The sequence below is a fragment of the Spea bombifrons genome, chromosome 1, assembly GCF_027358695.1.
Source record: "Spea bombifrons isolate aSpeBom1 chromosome 1, aSpeBom1.2.pri, whole genome shotgun sequence".
NCBI classification, from domain to species: Eukaryota; Metazoa; Chordata; class Amphibia; order Anura; family Pelobatidae; genus Spea; species Spea bombifrons.
The window spans coordinates 37,384,012-37,405,159 of record NC_071087.1 but is presented as its reverse complement, the minus strand read 5'-3'; the positions used below and the strand labels follow the sequence as shown (position 1 = coordinate 37,405,159).

The following is a 21,148-nucleotide window of genomic DNA, read 5'->3' as shown; positions in this document are numbered from 1 at the left end:
TTGGTGGTAATCTGAGTTGTGGCACTACAGTATGGATTCTAATCAGTCCCAGGAAACACCCCCCCAAAAAAATACGCATCGGATGTTTCCAGGACACAGTGCAAAAAGCCTTTTCAGCGTCCAACACTATGAGCCCCCCTGTGCACTCTCTTAATCTGCAGCGCACCATCAAACGTGAGACGCAGAGCCATTGGCAGCCAACATGGGTAACAACTCGTGTTGTTTCATCGTTTCATGGATCCCAACAATACATAGGTTGTTTCTCCTGCTCCCGCTTTCCAAATTGTCCAATTTATCCGGTACTTGGTCCTCCAGATCACTATGCCGCTGCTCCAGAGCCTGAATCTGAGTATTATGCGTTTGTACCTGGGTCACCAGGCCCTCAATGAAGTTTTGAAATCCTGGAACCGTTGGTCCACAATTGGCATCAGAAAATTAGAGACATCTCTGGCAAGGTCACTAGAATGGGTATTATTCTGAGACAGCTCACTCTCCTCCTCCACATGCCCCAGCCGGGAGGATTGAGGATCCAAAGAGATTCTGGAATCTCCAGCATCAGTAGATTTAGGTTTATTTAAATCCGGACTTGGAGGTGACCCTCCATAACTTGTGGTGATGTGCCTTCAGCCTAGCAGGCCGGCTCAGGGCCCCAAGGTGGGTGATAAAATGGATCAATTCAGCAGGCACAACCAGAAGGAAGCCCAATCTATGCTTTTGGGCACTGGATAGTAAGCTTCAACCACACATAATAAAAATAACCAGAGGCATACCCCACAAATATCTTCCAGTAAGGTGGCCTTTAAAAAATAGGGCAACAAGGAGCAAAATAGAGAGCAGGAAAACCAAAATTCACATGTAGGAGCACAATTCCTGTAGTACAGTGTATAGAGCAACGCCCCAGAAAAAATTAAGATTTGAAAGCCTCCCGTCTGCCAGCATTTCACAGACCGATCTGTGCAATAAGGCCCCAGCCGCCAAGTCTCCTACCTACCCAGTCAGAGCACTCCAGAGAGCCTGCGACCGGCCAAGGACACCAAGGCCCAGCTCCACGATCACTTGAGGATACTGTCAGGGCCCGACACCCCTCAGTCCCAGACTAAGATCTGCAATGGCGCCGAGTACCTATCCGCCGAGCGGCAAGGAAACTAGGCTCCCGGAGGAAAAGGAATAGGCATCCCACCCCTCCTTCAGTGGGCCACGATGTGGTGCCAGGCAGCGTCTTGTCTGCCAAGCCAACAACGTCGCTAGTCACAAGGCAGAAGTAATTGCAAGACGGACTCTCGGGTTTGCTCCATCACCAGGCGGACTCAACATAAACCCTGATAGAGTACACTTCTCCCAGCGGGGGAAAACCCCCCGCTCTGCAAATTTCAGCCACTCTATATCCACCCTTTACACTATCTCCAACTAGTTAACTTTCATAGATTAGTATTCCACAATCTCTGATTGGGACATGAACAATCCACTTGATTTACATATCTTTTCATATTCCAGGAACCCATATTCCATAGCGTCCCTACATAAGTTAGTATGCATACTGATAGATTGGAACATGCATACAAGGGGCATGGCAGCCTGGGCAGAGGATATCCCAAACCCTCTAACAGAGCCTCAAGGATTTTGGTATCACGGTCATACACAGAAATGTGCTTTAAGATATTACACTGGGCATACTTGTCCCCTAAATTGCATTAGGGGAATTGTTTCCCTGATGCTTGCCCTAAATACGATTGTGCCTCTGGGGACATTTTACATCGTCTATGGGCTTGCCCACTGACAACGCTTTTGGTGTCAGATACATCAATATGCCACTCAAACTTTGAAACTTAAGTTTAATCTTACACATCTTTGGGCCTTACTTGACTTTTTGGGTATTTGAAATGCTCTATCTGTGTCAGGATTTTTGAGGAGATACAGCGTAAATGTAAGCACTTGCTTAGAAAAACAAACTTTTTAAAACATTTTTGGACCTTTTTTTTACATTTTGTTGAAACTGGGTGGTTCCCCTGCATCACTGCATAATTATTTTTACACGTTACCACATTTTATTTTTTTGTAGCTATTTTGGTTTCCATTTGTTTTTAAAAATATTTTCATAATCACATTGCGATTAGAAAGCTGGGCTCCATTGACTTGTATGATTGAATGCAGTACCAGTATTCAACCTCTCAGGAAAGCCTGGAGAGACCGTCTTGGAAACATGTTAATTTTGTGAAGAACGCCGTCATCTTGCAAGAAGAAAAATCTCTTGCAGCGGTGCTTGTGACCACTCTCTGGAGCGGTCACAGTGCATCCTGGGGTGCGTATTCGGTGAACGCCTCGGTATAGACATCATTTGCCGTTAAGTGACTGTTTTTCCATGAGGTACGTCACCAGTCCTAAAGGAGTGAAACACTTTTGGTTCCTGGGGTTTAATAATAATAATAAAATAACAGCATGTCATTCCGATATGGTTAAGGAACAATTTAATCTAATTTTAAAAAGAATGATTTATACCTATTTGGATGGCAAATAGCGCTACTCAGACAGGTAGGTATACGTGGTCTGACATGTGGGCAAAAGAACGCTATCACGAGATAAAATAGATGCGGCTTGTGTCCAAATATTCCAGGGCTGCTTTTCAGACCGGCCCTGCTAGGCTTCGTTGCAGCCTCTACCATTCTGGTTTTAGATGCCCCCTAAGGCTTGTATTATTATTGTGCAGAAACGGCTCCTTGTGGTTATTGTCGTCTTACTTTAGCGAAACATCAGCGAATACCGCTTTCGCGCCAATATAAAAATGAACGTTTGTAGATTCTCAAGAGGTGGACCTATCTGTCGTGTTTGCGCATGATGTATAAATGGCGCTACAACTGACAACTAGACGAAAAACTACGAATTCACAATTCCACATCCGTATCACTAATACATCCACCCAACAACACTCACGAAACTGTCCGATTAAGACTCCGCCCATCTCGCGATAGGTTTGCGATGTTTTTTCCCGGCATTTACGTTACTGACGCCACAACCTCCCTGTCCCAGCCTCCCATTCAATCTCTGGCACCACCCACTATGTGCGCTCTTCTCGAGAACGCGCCCCGCAATTATCTTCCTGCTTAGAGAGGTCATTCTGTTGTCTTTCTTTGTGACGTACATCAATAGGTAGATACCTACTAACGCCTGTAGACACAAGTTAGTTATGGACGGTAAATATCCCTGATATCACACTGATTCAAGAAGGCCTGCAAATAAATCGAATTCAAAATGAATACGGTCTGAACAGAACATTATCTACCACGCAAGCCGCTTAGTACTTAAAGTATGAAGGGTTGAGGTGGTACCCTGAATACCAGGGACAAAACACCACGCTAAAGAGCCATTACCCACCCAGGCAGATATTCCGCCACTTAAACAGACCCCAAAAGCGCCAACAAAAACACTTGGTGAATAAAATCACGTTAGAGGCTCCATACATTGTTTGCGTTAGGATTTTGTCTCGCGAGACCTAGCTACTCTGTATGTATGTATGCGTGCATGTATTATGAAATCCCGCCTCTTTTTACTTCTGGTAACGCGCGCGTTGTAGCGTTGAAAGAAAAAGCCGGTAAGGTGTGCGCGCTTACTTTTTCGCGCCCCCATCTCTCTGTCTCTCCTCCTCCGACAAATCTCTCCCGCCACTGGCGCGTGGTACTCGCACGCGAACCTGCTCGAGGGGCTGTCGAATCGCCGGTGCTTTTTGATTCGCTATTGTTAGCAGCCCGCGTCTGCCTTTTAATTCGGGCGCGGTGAAAGCTGGGCCGGGGTCATGTCTGAGGAAACCAACAGCGAGAAGCCGCAACAGCAGCTGGATGCGACCGCCGACTTGAAAGGAGAGAATGACTTGAGGCAGGACGCGATGGACGTTAATGCCGACAAGGAAGAGACGATGGGTGACAAAGACGCGTCTAAGGAGGATGCGACTGAGGTGAGCAGTCACGTGGGCATTAACATATCGGGGTATCCCCATGGAGACTCCCATCAGGACGGGAGAGCCCTGTGGGTACTCGCGTTCGGGCGCCCGGTGGTCCAGCCTACATCGGATCTGAGGTAGACTGAAGTAACCCCGCTTACAGCCAGTCAGGCCTTGGATAGCCCGGAATAAATGCGCCTGTGTGCTTGCGAGGACTTTTACACAATATGCATTGTTGCACCGTGAGCAAACGGGACGCATGACATCACACATACAACTGTGACTTGCAGAAACAAAAGCCTATTTTGAGTTAATTTTACACACGTTATATAACCGGGTTCCACTGTGCGGACCGGCCTGTTAGAGCCCAGAGTTGCCATTGTCTAGTTACATTGTGGGTTATTAATAAAAGCTGTTTGGATTCTAATCACCGCTATTTGTCTTGCGAGATGGGGTTCTGACAATCGTCAGTCTTCAAACAGTATAAAGTTGGAATAGATGCTTGAATTGCACACCTAATAATTCAATATTTTTCACAGTTGGATTGTGACCTCCTAGTGAGAAATATACTCATTGTTTTAGGGAAGGAAGTGCCTCCGATACTTTAGGAAACCAATGCTGGATCAGAAACATCAAGCTTAGTACGACTGAACGTGAAATTCCTTACCAGAAATCCCAAAGTAAAATATTGCTGCAAACGAGCAATTGTCATCTAGGACAGAAGGAGACACTAATAGATTATCTTTGAAACTGGAGAATGTTAATTGCCCTGTGATTACTTTTTTTCTTTGATGTTCTTGTGTGTAGAATTAATACGTTGTGTAAGTGGAACCATACCTTTAACATTGACAAGTTCAAGCATGACAGTCCTCTAGCGTAGTCTTAACGATAGTAAGCTTTGTACAGTAAGGTGTAGACACACAACTGTAAGAGTAGACTTTAGCTTTATCAAACATGGTGTTCTCTACTCAACCTTCTGCTTCTTGTGAAACCTTGTTCTTTTGTAATGACTGCTGACATGAAACTTTGGTTTGTTTGCTTTTTTTTTTTTTTCACACCGCACCAGGAGGATGTATCACGCTTTAGGTCATACATTTTATAATTTAATTTCATTCAAACAGATGTTTATTTCAAGTATGATGAGTACGCCTGTCAAATAGTTTGACATGCTAAACAGTTTTGACAGGGCATCCGAAGTGACAATGAAAGGTTACAGCTATAGTTCCAGAATAGTCAAACATTCTACAAGTTGGTAATGGTAACATTGGCAGTAATGCTCTTTGGTTCAGTGTTGTTGGAAGTTGGCAAATGCGTTTGTCTATTTCCTTGTTTGAACCCAGTGTTACTGAAGACATGATGTTTTCTAGATGATCAAGTTGGCTGGTTCTCTTATCCATTCCTGTGGCGATAGAGTAAATAGAGACTGATGGTAATGGAGGGGCGTTGTGGTTTAACCCCAGGTTGGAAGTACAGAATTGTTTTATAACCTCCATTTGTATTGTAATTTAAAGTAGTAAAGTTGGGTTGATGTTCTCATTTGTTGGAATCTCAGATGTCTAACATGTTTAAATGTATTTTTAACTATACTGTACAATTCAATGTGATGCATGAACTTCTTTAAATAAGTCTTAAAACAATGTGTTCATAGCCATTAACATAGTAACAGACTTTGTCGAGGACATTACCCATCTATATAGTGTCAGTGTTAAATATTATAACTTCTATCATTTAACTAGAGCTGAAACAACGAATCGATAAAATCGATAATAATCGATAACGGAAATCATCGATAACGATTTCCGTTATCGATTAATCGAGTGATCAATTCGTTGTTGGAGCACTCGGCTCCTTTTACTTACCTCCGCGAGCGTTCCCCGCTTCTGCTACACGCTCTGCAGTCTCCGCCTTCTTTTAGCTACGTGACGGATGTGACGCGTTCCGGAGGTAAGTATTCTTCATGTCTATGTGCACGGATCGCACAGAGCCACTCGCACAGAGCGAATCGCTCTGTGCGAATGGAGCCACTCGCACAGAGTGGCTCCATTCGCACAGAGCGGTTCGCTCTGTGCGAGTGGCTCCATTCGCACAGAGCGGTTCGCTCTGTGCGAGTGGCTCCATTCGCACAGAGCGGTTCGCTCTGTGCGAGTGGCTCCATTCGCACAGAGCGGTTCGCTCTGTGCGAGTGGCTCCATTCGCACAGAGCGGTTCGCTCTGTGCGAGTGGCTCCATTCGCACAGAGCGGTTCGTGAGTGTGGGTGCAGGGCAGAGTGGGGGTGGGGGTGCAGGGCAGAGTGGGGGTGGGGGTGCAGGGCAGAGTGGGGGTGGGGGGTGCAGGGCAGGAGACTGGGTGCAGGGCAGAGTGGGGATGCAGGGTGTGAGTGTGGGTGCAGAGCAGAGTGGGAGACTGGGTGCAGGGCAGAGTGGGGGTGGGGATGCAGGGCAGGGTGTGAGTGTGGGTGCAGGGCAGAGTGGGTGCAGGGCAGAGTGTGAGTGTGGGGGCAGGGCAGAATGTGGGGGCAGGGCTGGGTGCAGGGCAGAGTTAGAGACTGGGTGCAGGGGCACAGTGCAAAGTGCTGGGTGCAAAGTGCCAGTGCTGGGTGCAAAGTGCCAGGGCTGGGTGCAAAGTGCTGGGTGCAAAGTGCCAGGGCTGGGTGCAAAGTGCAAAGTGCTGGTGCAAAGTGCTGAATGCTGGGTGCAAAGTGCTGGATGCAAAGTGCCAGGGCTGGGGCAAAGTGCTGGGTGCAAAGTGCTGGGTGCAAAGTGCCAGGGCTGGGTGCAAAGTGCTGGGTGCAAAGTGCTGGGTGCAAAGTGCAAAGTGCTGGGGCAAAGTTTCTTGAACAGTAATAGTCCACCTCTTTTCAGAATGTTTGGGGTTATTTTGTTTCATAAATATTGTGTTTGGGTTCTTGTACTTTGAAAATATTGTTTTTTATTACATCATAACAAAATAAGAATGTTAATGTAAATTTTAAGTTGTTTTTTAACATCCAGTTCATTAAATTCTTTTAAATAAACGAAAAATTTGCATATTGTTTTTTTTTATCCGATTAATCGATTAATCGAAAAAATAATCGGCCGATTAATCGATTATTAAAATAATCGTTAGTTGCAGCCCTACATTTAACACAACATCAGCTTCAAATAAGACAATGGCTGTAACTTAATCTCTGTGGGTATGCGCTGCTTGTCATTATATTTATCTTTGTAGAGCTTCCTTAGTAGCATTTGCTAATTGCCTGCAGGGTTTTCTCGGTCCTTAATAAGAAACGACAATCAGAGGTCTGGTGGGTGTATGAATTAAATACATTTAGTTTCTGTGTAGTGAAAGCTGGTTGGCTTGTTGGAATACAGGCATAGTGAAATCTGTTGGGTTTTTTTTTATTTTTGGGCCAAGGATTCTGATTTGGGTCAGGGGTTCCTAGCTAAGTTAGGGTCCCCCAGGCAAACACTGTGGAAACAAAATAGTTCCTCATGCTTCCAAGTACCATCTCTTTAGATGGTACTTGTCTGATGGCCAAGAGTGCTTGTTATTGTATCAATGCTTCCTGAGCCCTTCAGCTAGTGCAGAATACATACAGGGCACATAAATAAGTTTTTCAGATGCGTATGTGCGGATACCTGCTGAGGCCTCTTGGCAGATCTCCACTGGCAGTCACATCCTTTTCTCAGCGGCTTTGCCCTCTCTTATCCAGGGTTAGCGGGTTCTTGCCTTCTTATGATTTACTGCTTGGTGTCCGTAATCTTTACATCAGAAAGGCAAGGAGTTCAGATGTCTGTATTTATGAAGTTTTATTCCTTGAGCACTTGGTTATAAGCTTCCTTTTGTGCATTTTCCACGTAGGAAGCCGGAAATGACGATGGGGACTCTCCTAATAAGTCAAAGGAAGTCAATGAAATGGATCCAGCTTATGAAGAAAAAAGGGTACTATAATCTTGCTTTATTTATATGTACCATCATTTTCTCCAAATCTCTAAAACTTTTTTCATCTGTCTGCCATGGATAGTGAGGGAACGATGCAGAACTTTTTCATTTTTAATGACTATACCATATTCACCATTAATCTGAAGCCTATCCAATTATAGGTAGAAAAGTACTGTAGTTTTGGAGTCGCCGTATTAGTCCAGTGTATAGGAATGACAGAATGTTGCTGAATCTTGTAGTAATTTTTTTTTTTTTTTTATAGGACTAACAGTATTTAAAAAAAAAAAAAAAAAAGTGGTTTCGGGAGTCCTCCCTTTATCAAGTCAATGCTTTTGACTTGATAAAGGGAGGACTACCGAAAGCTCGTCTTTTTTTTTTTTTTTTTTTTTTTTTTTTTAAAATACTGTTAGTCCAATAAAAAAAAATTACAAGATTCTGCAACATTCTGTCACACTTTTAAATCTATATTTTTTTTTGTTTTGTTTTTTTGATACTTCATGTGAAGCTTTCTTCCAAAATGTGTCTAGTAATTAGACATTTATAAAAAGCTAATTAGTTTGAAGCTAATGCTTTATTGCAATTCTACATTTTTAGTTTTTTTTTCTCCTGTTTAGAAAACTGACCGGTCCAATAGATTTGATTACCTTTTGAAACAAACAGAACTTTTTGCCCATTTTATTCAACCGGCTGCACAAAAGACCCCTACATCTCCATTAAAAATGAAGCCTGGGCGACCTCGTCTAAAAAAAGATGAGAAACAAGATTTATTGTCAGCAGGAGAGTAAGTATTCTCTGTTATGTATATATGTATACATTTATTTGTTCTGGAATATGCAAACGTAACTTGATGTATAAAGCCTTAAAGGGACGGTCCAATCCTCATGTGCATTTAATGCACATAAAATCCCTTTAAATTTCTGTGCAGTCCCCTTTGCAAATACATGGGGTGGTTCTGTAGAACCTTCCTATTTGAATTTGCCAGCCCCTCAGATATTCAGCCAAACACATCTCCTGGCACGTGATCAGCTCTGACTCAGTTGCGGGATGGGAATTTTTTTTTTTGAGGCCCCTCTGCATGTATCCGTTGATTTTGAAGAAAAAAAATCCTTTTAGAGTTTTATATTGAACTGGGTAAATATTTAATTCAGACATACCATATTGGCTAGTAGCCCTTAAGATACAGAATAATAATTGCTGCTCTTGCTCTAGTTATCGACATCGCCGAACTGAGCAAGAAGAAGATGAGGAGCTCTTGACTGAAAGTTCCAAGACAACCAATGTTTGCACCAGATTTGAAGATTCTCCGTCCTGTAAGTATGATGTATTGCAAAATTGTCTATCCTTTAGTTAAAGCTGTGCTGCTACTTGTGGATGCTAGGTATTTCAGTATATAGCCTGCAGAATAATGGGAATGGCTTTTCCCGAGTTTGTCTTTCCTGCTTGACTAACTTTCTGGTAACGCCAAATCTCCATTTTTGTATTTTATTTGTCTTTTCAAAACCCATGGTACAGTTTTTGAGGGCTCTTTAACCTTTTGTAGCCCCTCCCATTAGAATATGAAAATGTTGCCATGCTCTCAGCCTACATGGTGATGTTGGATAATTTATTTTGAGGGATATATATAATTAAAAATCATCCTTGTATTGTCTTCATAATGTCTGTGTATAATATATATTAAATGCAGGCCCTCTCCAGTTCTAATGAACATGATGCTTGAAAGCAAATAGTAGCTTTTGAGTATTTCGTGAAATGTTTCAGTGTGAGCTCTTAATCTATGTCCCTGATGTGCCTGATATTTAAACAGCTGTTTTTATGTATTATATGATCAGACGTGAAAGGTGGTACACTAAGAGATTATCAAGTCAGAGGATTGAACTGGTTAATATCACTTTATGAGAATGGTATCAACGGAATCCTAGCTGATGAAATGGTAAGAGATTATTTGTGTTTAGCATTTACAACCACATTTGAGTAACTTTGTTCTGTTGGTGAAACATAAGTCACACACAATTGTGCTTTTTATATTATTGAAGCCGCAATAGTTCTTTCAGTGCTTTGATTTTATTAATTTTGCCTTTGTCCATAACTTTTGACTGCAGTCATATTGTCTGAAATGTTGGGTTTCTGTCCAGAACAACCCCTGCAAATTTCATGCAAATCCATTGGGTAGTTTCTGAGAACCAAACTGCAGATAAAAACACATTATTTCATACAACACTTGGCACTACAGGCTGCCTCTGTCCCTTGTCTGCCCTACTGGCCCCTCGTCCCTTCACCCCCTTTTCAGCTACGTTATCTGCTCTCCCCTCTCTGGTTATTTTGCCGTCGGCGTGCGTGACGGAATGTAGAGTTTTGTCCTATTTCTGCTCTGTGTGTCTGAATTCAGTGGCAGTGTTTTTCCAACTTTGTGACCAACATAACGGGTCACGTGAAGTTGCACGCTGACAGCAATAGAGGGGAGGGCAGGTAAGGGACTGGTGTGACTGAAGGGGGGCAATGGCAGATGTCACTGAAGGGGGACCAGTAGCAGAGATGAGGTGCTAAGAAAGCATGTCCTCTAAGTCAATGTGTTTGCAGTGCCAGAGAGCGACAATTACTTGTTAGGGTTAATGAATCTACATCAAGGTTGCTGGGTGGGGGACAGTTGGGTAGATGAGAGGCTCAGGTGGCTAAAAGGGCATTATGATGTGGTGGATCTTTGGTGTAATTGTTTATACTGTTAGAGATGCAATAGGTAAGATTAATGAAACCATTGATGTCTTCGATGGCCGCAAAAGTACATGGAGTAGTGAACTTTATCTTTAAAAGCAAAAAATTAAGTTTGGCATTAAGGAAAGTTGATTTTTGTCATTAAATTAAAGAATTTATATTTTGACCAGTTATCTGAGTTATAGGAATGAAGTTGCATATTTGAATGAAATGTGCTTGTCTTTGTTTCTCTGAATCAAAATGAAATGTGCTTGGTTTTGTTTCTCTGAATCAAAATGAAATGTGCTTGGTTTTGCTTTATAGGGTCTTGGTAAGACTCTGCAGACAATCAGTCTTCTAGGATACATGAAACATTACAGAAGCATCCCAGGGCCACACATGGTGCTGGTACCAAAATCCACCTTGCATAACTGGATGTCAGAATTTAAAAGATGGGTGCCGACTTTACGTGCTGTCTGTTTGATTGGAGACAAAGATCACAGAGTAAGAAGCAATATGTTTATATGAACCTTTTAATGTAAATGTAATTAATGACCAGGGTAGTGGTATAGTTACCAGTTTCTAAACATTCATTAACTAATAGTGACATATTGTGATACTACAATTTGACACTTATAGCAAACTCAAAAAATAGACTTAAAGGTTGAATTTTAAATAACAAACAGCTCTGAACGAGACAGTCTGGCCATTTATTGTGGCTTTAAAGCTCAAAAAGGAACATCACATTTTCTGTGGATTAATTTTCCTTAAATGCCATCTATTAACCAGTTTTATGAACAGTATTCTAAAGCTTTATTATTCCCTTGTAATCTTATTTAATTTGTTTCTCTCAGGCTGCATTTGTACGTGATGTTCTACTTCCAGGAGAGTGGGATGTTTGTGTTACTTCATATGAAATGCTTATCAAAGAGAAGTCTGTATTTAAGAAATTTAATTGGAGATACCTAGTTATTGATGAAGCCCACAGGATCAAAAATGAGAAATCCAAGGTAAGCTTTTCTACATGTACAGCATAGTGTGCCCTTTTTTTGTTGTAAAATGTAAATAAAAACTAAATCTTTTTTTTTTTTTTTTCCTTTTTAACAGCTCTCTGAAATTGTAAGAGAATTTAAGACCACGAATCGTTTGCTGCTCACAGGGACTCCACTGCAGAATAACTTGCATGAATTATGGGCACTTCTGAATTTTCTGCTGCCAGATGTTTTTAACTCTTCTGAGGTAATACTTTCTGATACTACTTTTCATGTCATTTACTTGGTATTCAAAGCAATTTATTAAAGGGAAAGAGTTAATGTGTGTGCATGTTTTTACTCCTATAGGATTTTGACTCTTGGTTTGATACCAACAACTGCCTTGGAGATCAAAAATTGGTTGAGCGACTTCATATGGTAAATTATTTTCTTAAAATAAAAAATGTTATGAATCCATGTTTTGTTGATTTTACCCCATTATTTCAGCTGTTTTGGGTTTGAAAAAACCAAAATGTTTTCATTGTCTTTGGTATCCCCTGCTTGTTTGGCCGGGCAAGTCAGCTAGATAGCTCAGCCAGGCGATTGTGGCTTAAAATAATGCTCCATTAGAGTACGTGAATGGAGGGCAAGGGCATTGAGAAGTGGTGATACGCAGCTTCTTGTAGAGTTTTTTTATTTATTTTTTTCTCGTTTCAATTCTTGATTGGATTTTTTTTTTTTTTTTTGCAGGTATTAAGGCCATTTCTGCTACGTCGTATAAAAGCTGAAGTTGAGAAAAGTCTTCCACCTAAAAAAGAAGTTAAAATTTACGTAGGTCTTAGCAAAATGCAAAGAGAATGGTGAGTCTTCTCATTGGGAATAATAATGTATAGCCCTGACGTGTATTGCCTCACGTACCCAAAATTATCTAAATTCAGTAGTAAGTCACTCGTCCATTTAAAGTTTCCTAGCTGGATACAGAGATTGATTTTGAATCATGCAACCGAAGATAAAATGCTAAAATTGCCTTTTGCTTTGTAGGTACACAAGGATTTTAATGAAAGACATAGACATTTTAAATTCTTCAGGAAAGACAGACAAGATGCGACTTCTGAATATCCTGATGCAGTTGAGAAAATGTTGCAATCACCCTTATCTCTTTGATGGCGCAGAGCCTGGGCCGCCATACACAACAGATATGCACTTAGTTACAAATTCAGGGAAAATGGTAGTTCTGAACAAACTACTCCCCAAGCTAAAGGAGCAAGGTAATAAAATCTGTTGGTCAGAATGACAAAGCCTTGTACATAAATAATGCATAATGGTTACTTGTTCAGGATAAGGTAGCAGCATGTACTGTGGGGTTCAACTATAGGGAAGATATTCATGTGGCATACTAAAAAGCACAGCCCTGCTTTCTAAGGTAATTTTTTGCTTTCTTTTTCTGTTGTGTAGGTTCACGTGTACTAATTTTCAGCCAGATGACAAGAGTCCTGGATATCTTGGAAGATTACTGTATGTGGAGAAATTATGAGTACTGCAGACTTGATGGACAGACACCACACGATGACAGACAGGTAGGCCTTTTCATTCTTACAATTACATTATCTTTTATTAACACTTTGTTCATTAATTACTATGAAATATTGACATGCTGGATTTCCAGGGAATAGTTCAGTTTTCCAAAAAATTGGACGGGGGGGATTGAGCATTACAAGAGAGATTTAAGACTATGTATGTGTATTTTTTTGTTTTACAGGAATCTATAATTGCCTTTAATGCACCTGCTAGTTCAAAGTTTATTTTCATGCTGAGCACTCGGGCTGGAGGGCTTGGAATAAATCTTGCCACAGCAGATGTTGTCATTATATATGATTCAGACTGGAACCCCCAAGTAGATCTTCAAGCAATGGTATGTAATGTAAACATTGGAGTAAATGTAATTTATAGTATTTGAGAAAATGTACTCTGGGCTTGTTGCTGGTTATATTATTTGAACTCTCAAATATGCTGTGATGGCAGAATGACAATGAAACCTTTTAATGAAACCAAAAAATACACAAAAGGAAGGTGTGCTGTATCCGTGACCTATAGACAATAAATACACATCACAGTGATAAAACGTGTGTGTAGGGTTGGCAATGTGGATCCGGTTCTGCAATAAAACACAGGAAACACAAAAAGCATCTCCTGAGACAGCAGCATTTTAAATAAAAATTTAAAAAAAAAAATTAAAATCACCAGTTCCTCCCTTACACATTCTGAAGATGGCATCTGCCCCTCCCTGAGGCTGGTTGCAAGTCAACAGTAAATGAACAGACTTGCTGGTTGCAAGTCAACAGTAAAATGAAGAATGGAGCCAAAGAATCCTGTTCCGTTCCCAACTCACACGCGTTAAACTTTACTTGGGAGCTTGCTTAAGATGTGTAGGGATGCAATGCGGATTCCAGTATTTATTCCATCCTCCGCTTCAGGTGAAACCGGAACGTCTGTTTTCTAGTGTTAGTCTTGAAAGATCAAGTAGACTCTGTGGCATCATTGGAGTTGTTTGTAAGTGCTATGGATATCGCGCATGGTGCAAAGTTTGATCCCATAACAGCAGTGGAATATAACAAAGCTTATGTGCTAAAAATCCCAGTAAGCGTAACATAAATGAGTATCCCAAAACACTAATATTTAATAAAACACTACTGTAAAAATAATGCATGAAATATAATTAAAAGTACATATACTAAAATGCATGTTAATGATGACAAGAATAATATATGCAAATGCTGAATGCTTTTATAGACCTTTCTTTATATTGTGTACATGTTCTAAACACTTTTTTAAGGTTCTGAAGGGTACACCTTATTGTGGTGTTTGCCAATTTGTTTTAAATTGGGTGCTCCTGAGCGCAATCTTTTTAAAAATGTTCTAATGTGTTTTTTGTTGCTTTTTTTTTATTTTTATTTTTTTACCATTTTTGTTTTCTACTGCTTTTGGTGTTAATCAATGAAGTCTAGTAGTATTTAGCGATGTATGGAGAGTTGTGTGTGTGGTTTGCAAGGTGATTTGGTGATAGAAATGTTTAAAGATTATATAACCTATACGAAGGAAGTGAGAAAAAAATATTAAAAGCAGAGAGATATCAAACTATGCCTCAGGGAGAGCAGTCGATACATGGAATGGCTTAATGGTAGAAATGATAGATATACAGGTAAGGCGTTTGTTTTTATTTTCTTTTGTTGACTGCGGGGCTATATATCAGGGTACTTTTGAACAAGAGAACAGTTGAAATTGGGAGCAGCATGTTTGAAAACATTTTATTCTGAAACGTTAGAAAACCTTTTGTTTTGTTTCTACGCCAATAGGACAGGGCACACAGAATTGGTCAAACAAAAACTGTGAGGGTCTTCAGGTTTATCACAGACAACACCGTCGAAGAACGTATTGTGGAACGTGCAGAGACCAAATTGCGCTTAGACTCAATAGTAATTCAGCAAGGTAAGTGACTGATATGTTCGACTTAGCATCAAGGGGTTTCTATTCTTTTATTAACCAGCTGTAAAAAAAAAAAAAAAAAAAAATTAGAAATCAGGTTGTCGAGATTGGCCGTAAGGATGTTGTATAGCTCTCAGAGGCACGATGCATTGCTAGACAATTACACATCTATTCATCTAATTGTTGGCTGTGAACTGTCAAGTTTCCTGTTGACCACTCCTGGCCTGTCAAGTTCCTTTATGGAAGATTAATAAATCCGTAACTGCTCGTTGACCTCCGTGATGATTTTACTTTAATGTGCTCCTTTTTATGTAAACCTGAATATATGAGGGAAAAAAACTGTATATTCACAACATAAATGTGTTGTCCTTAGGACGGTTAGTGGACCAGAATTTAAATAAGTTGGGAAAGGATGAAATGCTTCAAATGATCAGACATGGGGCCACTCATGTGTTTGCATCAAAGGACAGTGAAATCACTGATGAGGACATAGATGCAATTTTAGAAAGAGGTGAAAGAAAGGTAAGGATATTAATGTCTCCTGTGTGCGTTTTGGGGGGGGGTATAAAAATGTATTCCTGGTGAAATGTGGCCATATCACCATTGCACCTGACAACTGCACTGTCCTGGTTGTTGCTATAGAGATAAAACTACTTTTCAAACTGTACCACAATCACTTTTTATACGCAAGTCCCAAATGTAACTGCTGAAATCCAGTCACAAGTAGTTTGTATAAATGAAAACTATGGTCATGACACAATTTGCCTCTTCTCAGGCCATATGGATTCTTTACTTAACTCATCTTTTTGTTGCTATTCACTGAATTTATCTCTTAGCTCCCCCAAGCCCAAGTTTTTGGTAGCTAACACTTGAGCTAATGTGTGTTTGGGATCAGTGTTTTAATTATATTTTCCCCCACATATATATCCTATATTTGACTTGAATTACTCCTTTTCCAGACTGCTGAAATGAAAGAGAAACTCTCAAATATGGGTGAAAGTTCACTGAGAAACTTTACTATGGATACTGATTCTAGTGTTTATAATTTTGAAGGAGAAGATTACAGAGAAAAACAAAAGGTAAATTATTTTTTTCCCAGCTGCATTAATCTATGTACAACTACGAGTGAACTGTTTCTATGTGCCATAGTGAAGCCACAGCCTGATATTTTGTAAATAGTTTGTTGTTCCCATTAAGCCACTATTAAAATAAACCTGGATATGAACACATTGCTGTTACAAACAACATGTTTATCTATATTTAATAAAGACTTTAATGTTCCTTTTGGTAGTAGTTCTTCAGCTAATGTTTTTTTTTTTTCTTCTGGAAGTTGGCATTTACCGAGTGGATTGAGCCTCCTAAAAGAGAACGTAAAGCTAATTACGCGGTGGATGCCTATTTCAGGGAGGCACTTCGTGTCAGCGAGCCCAAAATTCCAAAGGTAAGTGATTGATACAAAGTACTCTAATTTTCCTAGGTCATAGGAATTTTCTTTTGAGTAAAATTGGCTGTGAATACAACCTATGTTTAAATCTTCTCATATTGTGGTGTAATATCATACATGTTTGTAACCCTGCACACACACGTGTGTGTGTGTATATACATATACATACGTCTGTGTGTAGGGTATATGGTGTGTATATATCATCCATTTACATGAGGATTTTTTGTTTTCCAACCAGGCTCCTAGACCTCCAAAACAGCCAAATGTTCAGGATTTCCAGTTTTTTCCTCCCCGTTTGTTTGAATTGTTAGAGAAAGAGATTCTCTACTACAGAAAAACAATTGGATACAAGGTAAGAATTGTTTCATGTGTGTAACAGTTTAGTAACGCTGTACTATTAATGTAATGTAATAATTGAGTTAATGTTTGGTATAACTATTTTAGGTGCCTCGTAATCCCGATTTGCCTAATGCAGCTCAAGCACAAAAGGAGGAGCAGTTAAAAATTGACGAAGCAGAGCCACTCAATGAAGAAGAGCTTGAAGAAAAAGAGAAGCTGCTTACGCAGGTATGTAAAGGGGTGCCGCATAAGGTGGAATTGTTTTATCTAATTTTATCTTGTTGAACTTGTGGATGTTGCTGACTCCATAGTTTAAGGACTGATTCCCCCCCTAGTGTTGTCATAAAAACTGCTTTTAGTTATATTTCCGCTTTCTTATCTTTTATGAGAATTTTGGATGTATTGTGCCATGTGGCCATCTAGTTTTTTAAAAGGGACAATTTACTGTCTGTGAGTACTTTTTATGCTTCCAACCACTTATGTAATGCAAAGTTGTTTATAGTATAATTTTTCCATTGAAACATCTTTGCTTGTTTTTTTTTATTAGATGACTTCACTGATTGTTACACTCTTAAAATGAATTTCCTCCCCGTGCCAAATTCTATACTTAAACGTTTCTTGTTTGCTGCTTGATTTGATTGGACAACATCACGGAGATGATCATTAAAGTGAACATCTTGCTTGTGGTTTTAGAAGACTTAGACATTGTGTGCAATAAGCTGAAAAATACTCTTTACTCTTCAGGGTTTCACCAACTGGAATAAAAGAGACTTTAACCAGTTTATAAAGGCTAATGAAAAATGGGGTCGTGATGACATTGAAAATATTGCTCGCGAAGTAGAAGGCAAGACTCCAGAAGAAGTTGTTGAATATTCGGGTAATTATGTTAAGCATTTGTAGTTATCATTTTAAGATATACACTACATCTGCACATTTTCCATGTTGTCTTCTTAAAGCTGTTGTGTAGTAATTTATTTTTCTTTTTAAAGCGGTCTTCTGGGATAGGTGCAATGAGCTTCAGGACATTGAAAAAATCATGGCGCAAATAGAAAGGGGTGAAGCTAGAATACAGAGGCGGATTAGTATTAAGAAAGCACTAGACACAAAGGTAATTTCATTTCAGTCTCTAGTTTTAGATTGACTGCTACGTTAAATTTTGTCACCTAGTTTGAGTTCTGAACATTGTTTTATTGCACTTGTAGATTGGCCGGTATAAGGCGCCTTTCCATCAGCTGAGGATATCCTATGGCACCAACAAAGGAAAAAACTACACAGAGGAAGAAGATCGTTTTCTTATTTGCATGCTACACAAGCTTGGCTTTGATAAAGAAAATGTATATGATGAACTTAGACAGTGCATCCGAAACTCTCCTCAATTCAGATTTGACTGGTTTTTGAAATCAAGGACTGCAATGGTAAAAATAAAATCCCTTTAACTGCAGATGTACCTCTCAAGAATTTTTTTCTTTTTTTTTTTTTTGTCCGAAGCCTTTAAAACTGACCTAAAACTAAACAAAGGCCCATGTGTCCTGTGAAATGTGTTAAAGGGACAGTTTAGTGCCCCAAACACCTCTGCCACAGAAGAATGTACGTTTTAGGTCTTCTCTGAGTACTTTCATACACGTTCTTCCTAAACGGGGGGGGGGGGGATTAAATACTTACCCGAGACAGAATTTCTAGCCATAGTGTTAAATCCTTTCTACCTCCATGATCCAAAATTTTGTGCTGCAGATTGGCAGCTTAACCTGTCAGTTCAGTTCCAATGCTTATTAAAGTAATTTTATTATGCCTTCCTCAAACTGGGAAGAAGAAAAAAAGTTGCTTACCATTAAGAGCACCTGCAATTCCCCCTCCATGGTCCATTTTTTGCACTATTGGCCCTTTGGTCCCAACGAAACCCTTGCTTTGTCAGTTCACGTAGGCAGTGTCTGCTGGCAATTTGTTCAGCTGAACACATCTGCAGGACTAATCAATGTATTAATTTTGAACAATTGCTCTTGAGATCTTTGAAAATGACTTAAAATCTTATTTTATTTCTTCAAGGAACTGCAAAGGAGATGCAACACTCTAATCACTTTAATTGAAAGAGAGAATCTTGAGCTTGAAGAAAAGGAAAAAGCAGAGAAAAAGAAAAGAGGACCAAAGGCTTCATCGGTAATTTGTCTACATATAGCAAAATTCATAGGACTTTTTATCTTAAGTCTAACTACTGTAGTTTGCTGATTCTATTTTTATTGATCATGTGCCAAAATATCCATGTTTTCAGTCTAATTTGAAATATCACTCAACTTAAATTGTGTTTTTTTTTAAATTGTTGGTTGGCTGACACTTCGTTTTCAATTTTAATTCCCAAAATGTATGTCTTTAATATTGCAGGCACAGAAACGAAAGATGGATGGGGCATCAGATGGCAGAGGAAGAAGAAAGAAGCTTAAGCTTTAAAATACACATTTTGAATTTCCAATTTTCTGAAGTAGTTTTTTTACTTTACGGGTTTTCAAAAGATGTACTGTACAGTGATCAGTTATTTTCAGCGTCATCAGCTCATCTGTTTACTAAACTAGGAACCATAGTACTTGGTGAATTTTTTTTTAACCATTTGATGTAATAAAACAGGCTACATTGCTATTCATTAACATTTTTGCATTGTGTAGCTCAACTTGCGCACAATAGCCGTAAGAATACACGCACATTTCATAATCATTGTGTGCCTCTTAGTCTATTTTGTAGTACTAGTCACATCTGTGAACGAGTCTATTTTGTGCTTCCACAAAAGTTTTGTAAATGAACCACGGAACTTCCTGTTTTAAGATGTATAAATCTGTTTTCCCACAGTTAGAAACATCGGTGCCTTTCTAACCATTATCCACTGGTCCCTGATGTGGTACACTGCAGAATATTTGTAAATGCTGTTTTATTCTGCCGTGTCTGTCATGCAAAGTCTCGAAAGCAGTGGTAGAAGATACATATTTCCACCTGTTGTGGGACCACATCTGCCAAATTGCTCAAGCAACTGGTATACTTTTGTTAAAAATATGGCTGAACGTCAGACGTTGTAGTTGAATAATGTACTTCTAAGTGGGCTTCTACCCATCATATTTAAAAACAAAATAATCTGATCACTAATGACCTTTTGTCATTGCGTACAATTAAGTTGATTAACATTTGCCACTAATATACTAAAATCTTTGTTAAAAAATGTAACCTTTAGGAGATTTGGGATAAAACTAGCACTGTGCGTTTGTTCTACAAAGTACTGAAAATGGGTGGTGCTTCTTAAGGTTTATCTGTACTTAAGGCCTGAGCAGCTTTGGTGTTTTCATTTAGCATATTTAATGAAAATGCTAAATTAAACGCGTAGTGGCTTGGTAGAATATCCTTGGCTGAATCATGACTTTGAGCAAGAGATGGTGACCAAAGAGCATTACTAGTATAGCTATTCAGTAGGCATATTTACAACAAATCAAAGGACTCCAAACCTCCACTAAGTGGATCAAAACATCTGTCTGTTTTGTCCTTTTGTGTAAATATATTTATCCAGTGTGTTTTTCAAAAACTATTTTTACTTTTGGATACTACTTTTTGAATAAAAAAGTTTGACTACAAAGTGGAACTTCATTGTTGAGTCAGTGCCAACTTATTTTTTGTGTTTGATTTATGATATGCATTTTCTACCTCATATTTCTACTAACATGCAGGCTGGAGGAGTTTATTCAGTATAGCAGATACGTTCCAACCTCTGCCTTTTCTGCATGAACACTTAATATGGCCCTCTATAGTGTAGTGATAAATTGAATTTCTTGTCCATCTGTGCGCTGTGCAGTTTGTTGGGCAAGTTCAGTCTTTGAGGCTGCTATAGGTACTTTGGGAAATTTAAGCTTATTTTCCTCACTGAAACTCATGCTTTAGTGCCGGTTATCTTTTGCTGTATTTTATTTTAGAAAACAAGCACACCTGACCCTAAATAAATGTTGTTTTGTGTGTTGGCATCTTAAGGTTTTTTGTTTTGTTCTAGACTGGGTAAATTTTGTCCACTTACAGTTCCCATATCCATATACCACTGTATGGGTTATGAGTGTCAACTCCTGCAAATGTGTCATTACTGTAATTATGTACATGTTTGTGTTATTATATTCCAGTTTACACTTTTGTAACAACACTTATTGGTATGTCTACAAGAAACAAAAACTGTCTGCGCTTCTTACCCTAATAAAGTTGGCAATGAATATATAAACATAATATAAATGAGAGGTGTATACATTGTGTAGCCAATACACTGTTTCTTGCAGCATGCTTACACCTGTTTGGTAGGCCTCGTATTACACATTTGTATTATTTGAGCCTGTGACTAGCTTAGCGCACCGACATTT

General features: G+C 39.5%; 1 protein-coding gene across 1 annotated transcript; it reads left to right on the top strand.

Annotated features, from left to right (window-relative positions):
- Positions 1-3,620: 3,620 nt before the first annotated feature.
- SMARCA5 (SWI/SNF related, matrix associated, actin dependent regulator of chromatin, subfamily a, member 5) lies at positions 3,621-19,242 on the top strand. The gene is made up of 24 exons (XM_053460941.1): positions 3,621-3,946; positions 7,773-7,853; positions 8,468-8,634; positions 9,063-9,163; positions 9,683-9,783; positions 10,866-11,045; positions 11,396-11,551; positions 11,649-11,780; positions 11,882-11,950; positions 12,263-12,372; positions 12,554-12,780; positions 12,968-13,089; positions 13,272-13,424; positions 14,866-14,998; positions 15,369-15,517; positions 15,955-16,074; positions 16,326-16,436; positions 16,678-16,791; positions 16,884-17,006; positions 17,523-17,655; positions 17,768-17,886; positions 17,981-18,193; positions 18,822-18,932; positions 19,155-19,242. Exons 1-24 carry the CDS (start codon positions 3,788-3,790, stop codon positions 19,218-19,220), a joined length of 3,150 nt encoding a protein of 1,049 aa, XP_053316916.1. The 5' UTR covers positions 3,621-3,787; the 3' UTR covers positions 19,221-19,242.
- The last annotated feature ends 1,906 nt before the right edge of the window (positions 19,243-21,148 follow it).